The sequence below is a fragment of the Aphis gossypii genome, chromosome X, assembly GCF_020184175.1.
Source record: "Aphis gossypii isolate Hap1 chromosome X, ASM2018417v2, whole genome shotgun sequence".
NCBI classification, from domain to species: Eukaryota; Metazoa; Arthropoda; class Insecta; order Hemiptera; family Aphididae; genus Aphis; species Aphis gossypii.
Genome location: NC_065533.1, coordinates 55376100 through 55390435, shown reverse-complemented (window position 1 = coordinate 55390435; position 14336 = coordinate 55376100). Strand labels below are relative to the sequence as shown.

The following is a 14336-nucleotide window of genomic DNA, read 5'->3' as shown; positions in this document are numbered from 1 at the left end:
AAATTTAATATTTATTTATCTCGTCGGTATATTATAAAATTATATTTAAATTGTTTAATGATTTAAACAAAGCTACGGAGAGATTGAAAAACATATATAGAATTATAAATGACCATTCTTATTATTTTATTAAAAAAAAAAAGACTATCCCGGACACCCCTTTCCCCAACACTTTCAATGTACATTATTATTGCTGTTGCAGCAGAAAACCTGCGTATTATAAAGGTAGCCAAGTAGTTGTCTATATTATAGATTATTTCTAATACCTATGAATAGCGTATGCTATACCCATAATGTCGTCCGTGTCGGTTTCACACTAATAATGTGTCATGTACAGTAATCGGCGTACGGTCGTGTATGCGTGTCGTGCGATTTTTAACGTGAAAAATGTTCTATGAATATTTCGATTCGATACCGCCCGTAAAACGCTATTTGTCACCTGTGTTATGTAAGTATATTATTATTTTATTTAAATTTGAAAACCTACAAATTAAAATGGCACATTTGTAAACATAGTTCGTCATTTACATATTATATTAATATTACAGGTGCGTTTTAGAACTCTAAAGTGACGAAAAATTCTATCTTTTCCTATTGCCCCCATACAGCCTTAAATAATATTTAATATACCTCAGACTGTAATAATTCTGAAGCATATTTTATATATTTATTCATTAGGTATATAAATAAAAACATAATATACAACACGTCCGAGAGGGAATGGTTAAAATCCATCTTAGCCTCCCTGAATTCAGGTCTGAATACTAGTGTAGTAGTGTACTATAATTTATTACTCTATAGGTATTCGTTCAATTTGTAAAAATGTAAACAATTTCTTAAGTACAAAAAGAAAATTCTTTGAAGGGACTGAGAAAATATCTAACATTTTCGAAATTGTTTTTTTTTTATTGTTACTGTTACATCATCCGTTTGATAGTTCGATCGTAAAAATGCATTAATATTTAATATGAAACTAATTAAACATATATTTTTAAAATATTTTTATATTCTTATATTGAATTAAGTTTTTATTGCCTTATTATCAATTTTAATAATTATTTATACACCTAGGTACTCCAACTAGTATAATAATGTATTTTTTTAATACTGCAATTCACACTTTACTATTAGGTATTTATATTTTATGTTGTTTGTTACTAGTTTTTAATAAATAATGATTACCTACTTTTGATTAATTTAAATATATTCGTGAATTTTAATAATTAAAAATTTATATATATTTTGTACTATACTTAATACATAATATATTGTAATTATAAACAAACATACGATTGTTATGTTGAATCTTCTATATTTTTACATAAAATAACTTTTTTTTAGTATTGTTTTATTTTTTTGTTATTTAAAACTGTAATAAAACTGTGAAAATTACAAATAATTTAAAGACATCACTGCTATATTAGATTTACCAAATGTTTGCGAGTACCTACATACGTTTAGATGAAAAACACATGAAGTACCTATCATTGAACTTCAATATTTATTGAAAAATACAAAATTTGTTAAGCTCTTTTGATTTTGTGTATTAACAATAAAATTCAAACATTTCAGAAGTATTAGTTAAGTACTCTTCAAAAAAAAATGTAAATAGATATATTTTGAAAGTGTTTATTACCAAGATACCCATCAACTTATTTTACAATAAATATTATAAACAGAAAAAACAGAACAGGAAAAATATTTTTCATGAAACAAATATAATTAAAGTCGAATAAACCAACCTGTTCGATAAATATCTAGTACTTACATATTTCTAGTTAAAATTAGATTTAAATGGGCAATATTTACAATCGTTTTTAATTATCTTGTAAAAATACCTATCTACCTTAAAAAATGAAAATATTACTTAACTGAATTAGTTTATACTGGATATAAATTTAACTTGTTCATTTATAGTAGGTACCTAACTATAATTTTGAAATACTATTAATAATTATATAAATTATAATTATTCATAAATATTATAAAAGTTCTATACAAATATGTACCTACTAACTAAACTGTTTAAACATATTTAGTGTACTATACTACTATATGATGTATATTTTAATAAAAAATTGTTAAAAACTTACAAACGGATGCCTATATAAGAAAATGTTGATCACTTGTCATTAGCCTCTACAAACATTTGATTTTTATTTTTTATTATGAACTATTTTCAAATGAAATTAATACTTTACAAAACAGTCCAAAATAAATGACCCTTAAATAAATGGTACGAATGAACAGTTGGGCATTTGAACAGATCAAAATACTTCGACTATTTTTGAGCAATATTCTTAAAAATTTAACTAAGTTCCTCATACATTTTTAATTTCTCAATTAAAAAATATCGAAAATTTATGGTCATAATACATTTTTATACGTGTTTAAAGTTAGAATTTTGACAAAATTCATAAAATCACAAAAAATTGCAAATTGTTTATAGTTGCAAATTTGTGAAATTTTTTTTTTTATACTTAACTTTTGAAAATTTAATCAAGATTTCTCATAAGTAGTTCAAACTTATACACTTAAAATTCCCGTAAAATCTAAATAATATTTAGTGGAAATTACTGTTAATAAATATTTTAAATTCAAATTTGGACCAAATTACTTCTCTTAGTTCTCTAAACTAAAAATAACGATGCCAATATTATTTTGTTATAATCAAACATTATTTTAGGAAATTTTTAAGATATTTTCTATATTTTCATAATTCATACAACAGTTGAACAGTATATTAGTATGAACTTATTTTTGATGTGTTACGGTATTTACAGAAAGATAAAATTAAATTTCGAGTTGTATAAATTGATATAATATTGTATATTTGTATTATTATAATTTATAATAATTAAATACCAAATTATCCGAGAATTAATTATATCAACCTATCGTAGAAAAGTAATGCTAAAAATAAAACAAATGGCTTTGATAGCTTTATCAAAAAAAAAAAAACCATCACGAAATATACTTACATGGTGATTTAACTTGAGATACAGTCTCGGGCCTCCGGGCTCAGAAATCTGAATTGTATTTTGTATACACATTACACATATATATTATTGAATTAAAATTTCACACTACCTACCATAATAGTAATAATACCCAGTCGACACCTAATGTACCTACAACAAAACGGTACCAATTTTCCTAGCTTTTTAATTATTTTATTTTTACTCTTTGACGTCATTAACTATAAAATAATATGATATTATATAAAATACTTATACAGTTATATTACCTACATTACTACTCGTCTGTCTGAGAAATCGTAATTTGCTTTTTCTTTCTAAAAATCGATCTTATTTTAAAATAACAAGTAGAGATACATATAAAATGATTAACAGTCAGCAAGTATTTAAAAAAAAGTCCTTTGAGTTTGATATTCTATAGCATAGGTTGGGAGCCTATTATAGTCCGCGAGACATTGTAAGATGGTCCACGAGCCGTACTTATACAATTTTAAAATATTTAAAATATTTCATTTTCCTTTGAGGCATAACACAAATACTGAACAGTGAATAGTACGTCGTTTATTTATACATTTATATTATACAGTGAAATTTATGTTATTATTTCAACCGATAATTTTATCTTGTTTGTACATTAAGATTACCTGTAGCGGCAGCCGGCAGATGTAAGTACATTCTTTAAGAATAGTAATTTGTGCTAAATTGTTAGTTATTTTAAACTTAAATAAAAAATGATCAATTATAAACATTATTAAAAGCCTGCTATAAGGAGCATTATTTTTTCTTTATTCATAATCTAAATTCTAAAATATGTGAAAAAATTGATTCTTATATGTATATAAGAAAAATAAAGAATACCTACAATTAAGGTGGTCCGTGACGTTTTGAAAGTTCTCCAAGTGGTCCGTAGCACCAAAAAGGTTGGGAACCTCTATTTTAGAATTTAGACAATATTTTAGTAAGCAGTATTATTATTCATAATTTGATTATAGGTATGAACTACATTTTATAAACAATCCTCTTTCAATGGAAAATATGGTATTTTATTGCCTTTCGTGAGTTTTTAATAGGTATCACTTTACCTTTTATTAGGCTATGTATTAATTTCTATTTAGTGGTACGTTTTCAAATGTTAATAAAAAATTTAATCATGATTTTATTTTTTTTTAATTATTATTTTTGATGTAGCAGTTCAATAATATATATTGTATAACTCTACTTGTAGCATTTAGGTACACTGAACAGGTTACTTACACATTATGTTGTGTAAAAATAACTTATTAAGAAGGGAGATAAAACAAACAAAAACTAAAATTAGTTTTATGACAATCATGACCAGACTGATTTTTTTATAACTCTTGTCTCTTATCGGTGCACCATCGAACATAGCTATAATGTATGTAGTTGGAATTAACTTTGTATAAAATCTTTGGATTAAGAAGGAAAAAAAAGAATCGAGACTGTGTAGATGCAGTAAATTAATAAGGGTAAATCTAAAATAATGAATTGTTAAGCATATTTCAGTTTGTAGAGTTGTAAATCATTATTATATTATCAGGTTTCAAATGTATTTTATGCTTCCTTTTTTTACCTTGTAAATTTTCAGTATACCTATAATATAAATATACCTCAATAATGGATAATGGTAATAATAATATAATTAGTATGAATAATTGTATATTATTAAAAAATAGTAATGATAATAATGTAAGTATTGAAAAATGTTTTTGTATATATAATTTATTATATATTACAATATATAAAATAAAATAATAAAGAACATATGTGTTGTTTTTGTCTGCGGCTTTTTTTTTTTTTTTTACTAATATATAAAATTGATGAAAAACAGAATATATTATATGATGATAACCTATAAGTTAAACAATTAAAAAGTAAAAAGTTAAAAAGTGATAAGTCTTGGATAGAAATATTGCAAAATAAATTGTTCAACTTATAAAATGAAAATCATAAATGTGAAATAATAATATTATTGCTTTTCAACTTAATCAAACAACAATATATTTCCTATATAATTACTTTCTACAATTTAAAAAAAAATTGTACGTATAAAAAAATGAAAGATCGTATTTTCATATAATTAAGAAATACATAATACCGGAGAGATTCAGTTTCCATTAAAAACAATTATTAGTATTAGAGAAAGACAATATAATAATTTTTTTAATTAACGGTCATGTTGACAATGGTATTCAAGGTGTACATTTGTTGTTGTTTAATTGAACCATGATATGCTAATCGTGGTCAAAGTACTGTACATCTTGATGACAACCAATTGAGTGCTGCTGCACTTCCACCACCTTGACCAAGTTTCTTTGTTCCATTATTATCCCTTAAATGGTGACCACCACTAGATTGCACACCACCTTTGGGAGGATTTGATGCTTCCTGCAGAGTATAAAAAAAAAATAGGAGGTTAGAACACAAAATATGTAAAAGAAAATTCTTAAAAAAATATTTGAATTAAACTATAAAAATATAAACCTTAGTAATTTGTGTATTCTTAAAATGCTATTATTTAACAATTATTTAGCTAAAAAAAATAAAAATAAAAATATTTTCCAAAATAAATATTACAACAAGAGTACAAACAAAACAAGTTACTAAATAATTAACTACAAATAAATTTAATCAAACACACCTAAATCAGTTGTTAAATATTAAATTAACAACAATGTAAAATAAATAAAATAAGTAGTGATTTCCAAAGTGTATGTTGCGGGATATTAAAGAGTGTCTTTAAAAAGGCTTAAGTGTAATAAAATAAATTAATAAAATAAATTAATATAATATAGGTAATATTGAGTCTAAAAGTAATTTGGAAATCCAAAAAAAGTGACGACATTCTTAAGATTAGAAATGCTTAAAATAGTAACACCATAAAAAAGCTATAATTTAAAAAGGGCATCACGTATCAAAAAAATTTGGAAACCACTAGTAATAAGATTATCATTAAAACATAAAAGCCAAATTGAATGCATAAAAATAATTAATTCAAACAAATTGAAATTAATATTTTTGGTGTAATCATACTTTTTAAGTATTGTCATTGTTTTATTAACACTCCATTAATTTTATTTACATATTTATTTATTCAATCTTAATAAAACTATTAAGATAGGCGAGAATTCTAAAAAATCAATTAATTAAAACCCAAACACTATACAACTACTCGTAATTGCAAAACACACACACACACACACACACATACACACTCTAACCTTCTGTGTAACACCAACATTGAATTGGGAAATTAAAAAAATCCATATTATCCAACGTCGACAGCAACAGCAACAATGAATGATGTTTAAAAAAAAAATATAGCAAAAACATATACATTAATTATTACATAATAAAAATTAAATGTATATATTTTTTGAAATTTATAAACAATTAATAGGTAAGTACTGTACTAATTTAAATTCAAGTAAACTAACCAGTTTTTTTTCTGTTTTTGTCTTGATATCTCTGGCCAAAGTGTGAAAAGCTTCCTCCACGTTGACACTAGCTTTTGCTGATGTCTCCATGAATTTTATACCATACTCTACTGCTAATTGTTCACCACGTTCTTTTGATACCTATAATAAATAAATAAAAACAGGGATAAAAACAATTTAAATTTACTTTATAACTCTAGTTAGTTATGAACATTTTTTTAGGTATTTCGTCAATTAAATGTTGTATATAAGTATGTATTTGTTTTTATTTTTTGTCTAGATAATAGAATTCATTGAGTAATATAACTAATATATCTATTTTTAGTGACATTTACCTGACGCCCTGAATTAAGTTCACATTTGTTCCCTAGTAGCATTTTTTCTACATCAGCTGATGCATTTTCCTCAATATTACGTATCCAATTTTTAATGTTGTCAAATGATTTTTCATTGGTGACGTCATATACTAACATAATTCCCATGGCACCGCGGTAATAAGCTGTCGTAATTGTCCTAAAACGTTCTTGACCAGCAGTATCCCTGTGAGACAACAATTAATTGGAATTATTTGAAATCGAAAACACAAACAAGAATAGGAATAGAAAATGTATTTAAAACTCATTAGGCACAAAATAAAAGTGAAGTTTCTAACGACACTGCAATACTAAGATGACCTGAAACACGTAAGTACACTCACCAAATTTGTAATTTAATTTTCTTGCCATCCATTTCAATGGTTCGTATTTTGAAATCAATGCCTATGGTAGATATAAATGTCGTATTAAACGCATCTTCACTGAAACGGAACAACACGCACGTCTTTCCCACACCCGAGTCACCGATCAGTAACAACTTGAACAGGTAGTCGTAGGTCTTGGCCATCGTGAGCGGTGGATATTATGCTGTCGATGTAGTTGTCCGACGGTGGTGCAGACGGACGGATGGACGGACGAATAAAACGTTGGTCGTTCAAAACGTGCGAACGAACACACGTCGGGTTACTCTGCGCGACGAGCAAAAGTACCAAAGCGCGAAAACGATATCAATACAAAACTAGTGTGATGTGATGTGTATGTTTATTGAATGTACCTTGACTGTTGAATATTATTATGAATATGTATGCGTGTGTGTGTGTGTGTGAGTGTGTGAAGCGAGTACGACGGTAGCTGTTGCGAGAGCGATGACGACGGATTTAAATAACGTTTACACACACATTACCGTAAGAACATAATTATTATTGTCGAATTTCGTTCGCGTATCGATAGTGACGATGATTGCACACGGCGTGTCGATCGCGATCTGTGAACGGCGAAGGCGGTGGCGACAGTGAACGGCGACATTCGTTGTAACGAAACGCTGGTTGACTGTACAACACTACTGCAACAAACGATATGTGTAATAATTATTATTACTATTATTATTATTATTATAATCCGTTTCCTTGAGCAAAGTAGTAGGTAATAATAACAATATTTTTTTTTTATCTAGTCACTCTCACTCCGCTCACCGCTGGCTGCGAACGACCGAGGGCACCCGTTATCAATGTTTTTTTTTTTTAATATTATAATCACTGCACAGCGTGCAATTATCTCACGACTTCGGTGGGGCGTGCTTGTGTGTGTGTGTGTTGTGTGGGTGCATAAAGTGTGTGTCGTATATGTGTGTGTGTGTGTGTGTGTGTGTACAAGCCTGGGCCGCCGATATTAAAATGCAGCTGTGCAAAATTCTATGGCTAGACTGCAAACGCGGTGGTGGGGCGGACGAACGAATTTCGTCGGTATCCCCCCGCGCACGCCGAGGGCACAATATTATTGTTTACACGTTATTGTATCGATACGATAATACAATTTTGTAATTTAACACGGTGTAAGGGCTGAACACAATTTGTACTCACAATTTTTTTTCAATTTTTTTTCCCCGTATTATCTCAGAACTCGCCCACGTAACCGCCCGGCTGATAAGACGGTATCCAACGGTGATAACAACCGATAACACGGCACGTCGACTGTTATTGTGATGAATACTTAATAATTATAATTTTTTGTTACATTTTTACGGATTTTTATTACAAATTATCGTTGTTTTCATGATTGTATATTACGCGACACTCGTATTTATGTGTCGTCGTAATTGTTTTCTAGTGTCGCACCGCGTTCATAAACATGGTACGTACTCGTCGTCAAATTTTTTATTGTCGATCAGTACAATAATTATTAAATGTCGTTATTGATTAGGGTGTTGCAGTTAAAAAGAAAATCAGCTCCCCGGCTCCAACTGTGAGATTTTCTCCGACGACTGCTATCATTGATCGCCAGGGCATCCTTAGAACAGAAGGACGTCGACCACTGAAAGCTCAATCTGAAAGCAATCGGGACAGTATTGATGATGACAAGTTTACATTGAGTCGAACATGGATAATTTCAACAATTATACTACTTATTGCAATTGTAGCATTGTCCTATCGTGGATACTTAGATACGCGAGCTGTCAACTATCCATACGAGGGGCCAAAAGTATACTATTTTAACATTATTTGAGCGAATAGGGTGTATAAAAATAATTTAATTTAATTTCCATTAAGTAAAATCTATTAGGTCATATACATTTTCTTAAAAATTATATTCTACAAAAATTATTAATTGTTAACACATGTGAATATGCTTATTAAAATAAATTAAATAAAGTTATTACCTATATTTAACTGTAAACAATCTTTTAACATTAAGTAGATACACTTTTACAAATCTTAAATTAATTTAACTTTGTAGAAATTATATTAATCATGAAATTAAATTATTTTTATATTTACCCAAAAAAGAATAATAAAACTCGTATATTTAATAATAGTCAGATTTATTTTAATAAATTTTTATTAGGCATTTTTTTTTTTTTTTTTTTTTTTTACTTCATAATATTATTGTAATCATTCAGTTTGACAAATTGTGATTAGTATCTTTATTATACTAACATTTTCTTGCAGGTTATACAGAAAAACAATGATCCAACACTATGGGGAACATACAGACCTGGTGCATACTTTGGATTACGAACTAAAGAACCATTAGGAAAAGGTTCTGTCGCTGCTGGCCTTATGTGGTACACACAACAAAATTTAATGAGAACTGGATCAATAGATTCTTCAATTCGTCATATGTGTGATAATGCTCATGAAAATTTAGTTTATGGTTATGTGGAGCACGATGCTGTAAATTATGGACATCAAGTAATAAATGATGGAAAAGAAAATGGATTTAAATTACAAACCATATTTTTGAGACCAAATAATAAAAGAAAAACAGATACATCAAATACTGATTGGACTACACGAATTATGTATGAAACAAATAATTCAGTGTCATCAGTGTCTCTAGTATGGTATGTTTATATTGATCCTGGAGAAGATGAACAGTTATTGAATAAAAAAGAATACTCTCTTGGCATACAAAAAGGTGTAGATGATAAATTAGGTACTCCTTTAGTAACAATTACAGGCTCTACTCCAAGTCTAAGTGACTTTAAAATGTCTGTAATTCCGATTCCGCCCAACAATAAAAATAACTTAAGTGCATCATTGGTACATATAAACACAAGTATAAGTAGTTTATGGTGTCCCAATACAGCTATGTTAAAACAATGCTTAGCAAAATCAATGGCTATTAGACGGCAACCTGTAAAAGACCCTGGAATCAGTTCACAAATAATGCTTGTAGATGAAAAGTATAGTATACATGATAATAGTAATCAAAATCCTAATCTTTTGAAAAATTTTGTAGCTTTACAAATAACAATTAGTCCTAATAATAAGAAAGATATTACATCTAAATTTAGAAGTTATTCTCTAGATATAGCATATACTCAAAAAAATAAACATATAAATGCAGCTTTATTTAAAGATACAGCTCCTTTATTAGTGGGAAATACATTTAGTTCTGTCCATACTGAATACAGTAATAGATTTCAACAAAAATTTAAAAATACATTTCCGATTAAAATGAAAGATACAGCTGAAAAATCGTTATTACTAAATTTTGCAAAAGTTACTTTTAGTAACATGGCTGGGAGCTTAGGGTACTTTTACGGATCATCTCTAGTTAGGGATGACGATGATGAAAATAATTTAAACAATGGCGGTGTATCAGAAATAGATATAGTGGATGCTGTAAAGTATTGGAGGGCAGGACTACTGACGGCAGTTCCATCAAGATCACAGTTTCCTAGAGGTTTTTTATGGGATGATGGTTTTCATGGTCTAATGTTGGGGAGATGGAGTGTTGAGTTAGAACTACATATTTTAGGGCATTGGATGGATTTGTTAAATCACCAAGGATGGATACCTAGAGAACAGGTGATAAGACATTAAAAACTTATTTGTTTATTTTGTAGTATATTGATTATTATTTATTGTTAATTATAATTAAATATGATCAAAGATTCTAGGCTCAGAAGCCAGATCCAGAGTACCAGAAGAATTTGTGGTTCAAAGTTCACGAGCTGCCAATCCACCAGCGCTATTACTTACTGTTGACTTATTACTAAGACAGATTAAACAACGTCGACATGCCAAAGATGATATGCTTAATAATAAAGAAAAATTAAACTTTGATGAAATTGATAATACATTACAAAAATTATATCCAAGACTTAAAGCATGGTATACATGGTTTAACCGTACTCAAAAAGCTGTAAATAATTATACTAAACATTCGACCAATTCTGAGTTTCATCTAGAAAAAAGATTTATTGGATATCGTTGGAGAGGACGTGACGCAATAACTAACAAGGAATTGAACCCAAAAACATTAACTTCGGGAATGGATGATTATCCCAGATCATCTCATCCTGTCAACGACGACGGAACTTCAAACATCGATAGTATATTAAAAAGAGTTATAGATTTTGATGTCGATGCTTCAGAACGTCATGTTGATTTACATTGCTGGATGGCTCACGGTGCACGAATAATGAATAATCTTCACAATTATTTACAACCACCAGGAACAACCAAATTTAAAAATAAATATTCATTACATTTTTGGATGTTGGTCGAAAATTTGGATCGATTGCATTGGGCAGAGGGAAATAATGACACATCTCAAACATCTTCATCTAAAATTCCAATGTATGCCGATTATGGTATACACACAGATGATGTAAGATTAGAAAAATTAAAAGGAATGCAAGATTCTGTGAGGGTAGTGGGACGAAAGAGTTCTCCAAAATGGCGTTTTGTTGACTCACATGTGGGGTATAATGCACTATTTCCAATGTTTTTTCGATTAGTTAAGAATTCCCAGCGTTTAAATGCAATACTAGACCTAATAGAAGGAACTAATAATAGCAATCCTGAAAATCATAGTTTATTGACTAAACGTTGTGGCTTGAGATCTTTGTCAAAAAGTTCACCACTATACAAAGTAAGAAATACTATGCATGACCCTCCGTACTGGCGTGGCTCTGTTTGGATTAATATGCAATACTTGGCATGTTCATCTTTGTACTACTATGCCAATTTACCTGAAGAGACCGAGTCTACTTATGCAAATAATGATGAATATGAACACTTGGAACCAATACGGTACTTAGATGTAAAAACAAAACAAAGATGTGCACGATTATATGATAAAATACGCAATGATGTGATTCAATGTGTGTACAAAGAATGGAAGCGTACTGGTTATGTATGGGAACAATATGAAGATGAACCAATATCAGATAATATATTGGGTTTAATTCACAAAGGCAAAGGAACTAGACCATTTACAGGATGGTCAGCAAATGTTGTACTTCTTATGGCTGAAATTTATTAAATAATTATTAATGTACATCACATTTATTTTTGTTGTTTAGATACAATCAAGTACACACTTCATATTATAAATGTACACTTATTAGAAAATTAATAATTATTTTATTTTTATTATACCAATAGAGTTTATAGGAGGTCAGTGCAATATTTGTTTTTTCTCTCAGACCTGAAAATAAAAATCAGTTTTATGATTTTTTTAAGAAATTTAAAAGTTAAATCACATTTACAAAAATTATAAGGGATAATATTTTTGAGAGTTTAACATATAGATTTCATTATTTTTATTATTTAACTTTATATTCAACTTTAAAAATGAATAAAAATCATAAATTTAAATAAATATTGAATTATTGTGAGGAAATATTTAGACAAATTGATATTATACCCTCATAAATAATATTCTCTATAACTTTTATAATGAATGATTTCACTCTAAGATACTCAAAAGTATGTGATTAATGATTTTTAAATGAATATGTTTTGTGTATGTTGCGCGTGACTAGAAAGAGAAAACAAACACTGCGCTGACATCCGCTAAGGGTGGGCGAATGGTTAGTGTCTTTCATAATATTAACTTAAAAATTCTTATGACTAATTAGTCTGCAATACATTTTTGTTACCAAAATGAAATACTTAAGGACAGATGGTTATATATATACATTGTGTAATGTATGCATAATTATAATTTAATATCTAAAAATTCAAAAACTTTGTTAACTTATATTTTATAAATATATTATATATAAGTATTATTTTTAGTCATTAAATATATTTTACTTTATTTACTTATTTTTACTAGTACTATGAGTACAAAATACTAATTAAGTTTAGTTTTGATAAAAATGATTGTACATGCTAATAAATATTTTGTTCATAATTAGGGGACTGATCTTATTGTTATTATTACAACTTTATACAAGGCAATTATATTCTACATTTTAAAATAAATAAAAATTTCTATGTACATACATGTTAATTTTATTTTAGACATCTAGTTATAGACACATTATTTTGAAGTATTTACAAAAATTTATAATACTGGTACTACTAATATTTATAAATTATTATCTATAATATAGTTAACTTATCTAAATTTTTTATGACTATTATAGTAGTTTAAATTATTGATAATATTGAGTATAATGGGTAGCTATTTTCAGAGGCATGATTGTTTTTCTATCTTCACTTATAAATTATACAGAATATTACTGATAAGAAATGGTATATTAACAATACGGACTGATCTTTTAAGTGAGTAGTTTATAGGCCTTACCTGGCTCATCAACCTCTTTTGAGCTCAGTTTCTTATATTCAATAATTCCTATATACATAGTATGTAGTATAAATATGTTATAGACACAATTAAAAATATTGGCTAATAAATAACTAGGAGCATAGGCATCAGTTCATAGATTACTTTCATACTTCAATTAACATTTAAATGTATAATAATAATAGGTAAATAATATCTATCAGAGTTATTTAAAGAAGAAGTTATGTTATTAAATCTAGATATAAAAAATATTTTGATTTTGAGTACCATTACCGATTTAATTAATATGATCATAATGCTTGTTGTGTTGATTCCATCTTACAAACATTAAATGCACAACATAGAAAAATCTGAGTTCAATATTTATTTAATTTTTTTCATTTAAATTAATATTGAAAGATTAATGGGCCTCACTGAGAAAAACTAGTATAGAAATAATTTTGTGTTGTTAGTTATAATATAAAATTAAATATTCCTAGAAACACAGATATTATTTGTTGTTTTATTAATATTTTAATTTAAAGAGTAGTTATAAGTATACGTTTAATGTATAAAATATTAAAACCTAAACTTCAAAAATAAAACATAGTATTATCTGTTATTCTTACTTTTAATTTGATAATAGTTAAATTTACTGTAATCATGAAATTAACAACACAAAATAGATTCTGTTAAATGCAAATTTTCCATGTACATTTGTAAGTCAATACACATAGGCATCATGTTCTCTTAAAGATATTTTTTTACTACATAATTTGTAGTATAATCAATAACCATTATAAATTTCTTCCATTGTAAGTAAATTTCAATTCATAATGAAATTA

General features: G+C 27.6%; 2 protein-coding genes across 3 annotated transcripts; one reads left to right on the top strand and one right to left on the bottom strand.

The window, feature by feature from the left end:
- Window positions 1-4535: 4535 nt before the first annotated feature.
- LOC114118984 (ras-related protein Rab-8A) lies at window positions 4536-7914 on the bottom strand. Of its 2 annotated transcripts, none has more exons than XM_050205869.1 (4): window positions 7131-7914; window positions 6769-6973; window positions 6434-6574; window positions 4536-4562 (listed from the first exon to the last, which is right to left on the bottom strand). In XM_050205869.1, the coding sequence occupies exons 1-4, from the start codon at window positions 7313-7315 to the stop codon at window positions 4551-4553; spliced, it is 543 nt and encodes a 180-aa protein (XP_050061826.1). In that variant the 5' UTR covers window positions 7316-7914; the 3' UTR covers window positions 4536-4550. The 2 variants fall into 2 exon arrangements, with proteins under 2 accessions (XP_050061826.1, XP_050061825.1); XM_050205868.1 differs by lacking the exon at window positions 4536-4562 and adding an exon at window positions 4636-5384 and having other exon boundaries at window positions 7131-7908.
- A 396-nt stretch (window positions 7915-8310) lies between these two features.
- Window positions 8311-13203, top strand: LOC114118986 (mannosyl-oligosaccharide glucosidase). The gene is made up of 4 exons (XM_050205862.1): window positions 8311-8598; window positions 8668-8946; window positions 9414-10778; window positions 10864-13203. Exons 1-4 carry the CDS (start codon window positions 8596-8598, stop codon window positions 12238-12240), a joined length of 3024 nt encoding a protein of 1007 aa, XP_050061819.1. The 5' UTR covers window positions 8311-8595; the 3' UTR covers window positions 12241-13203.
- Window positions 13204-14336: the final 1133 nt, after the last annotated feature.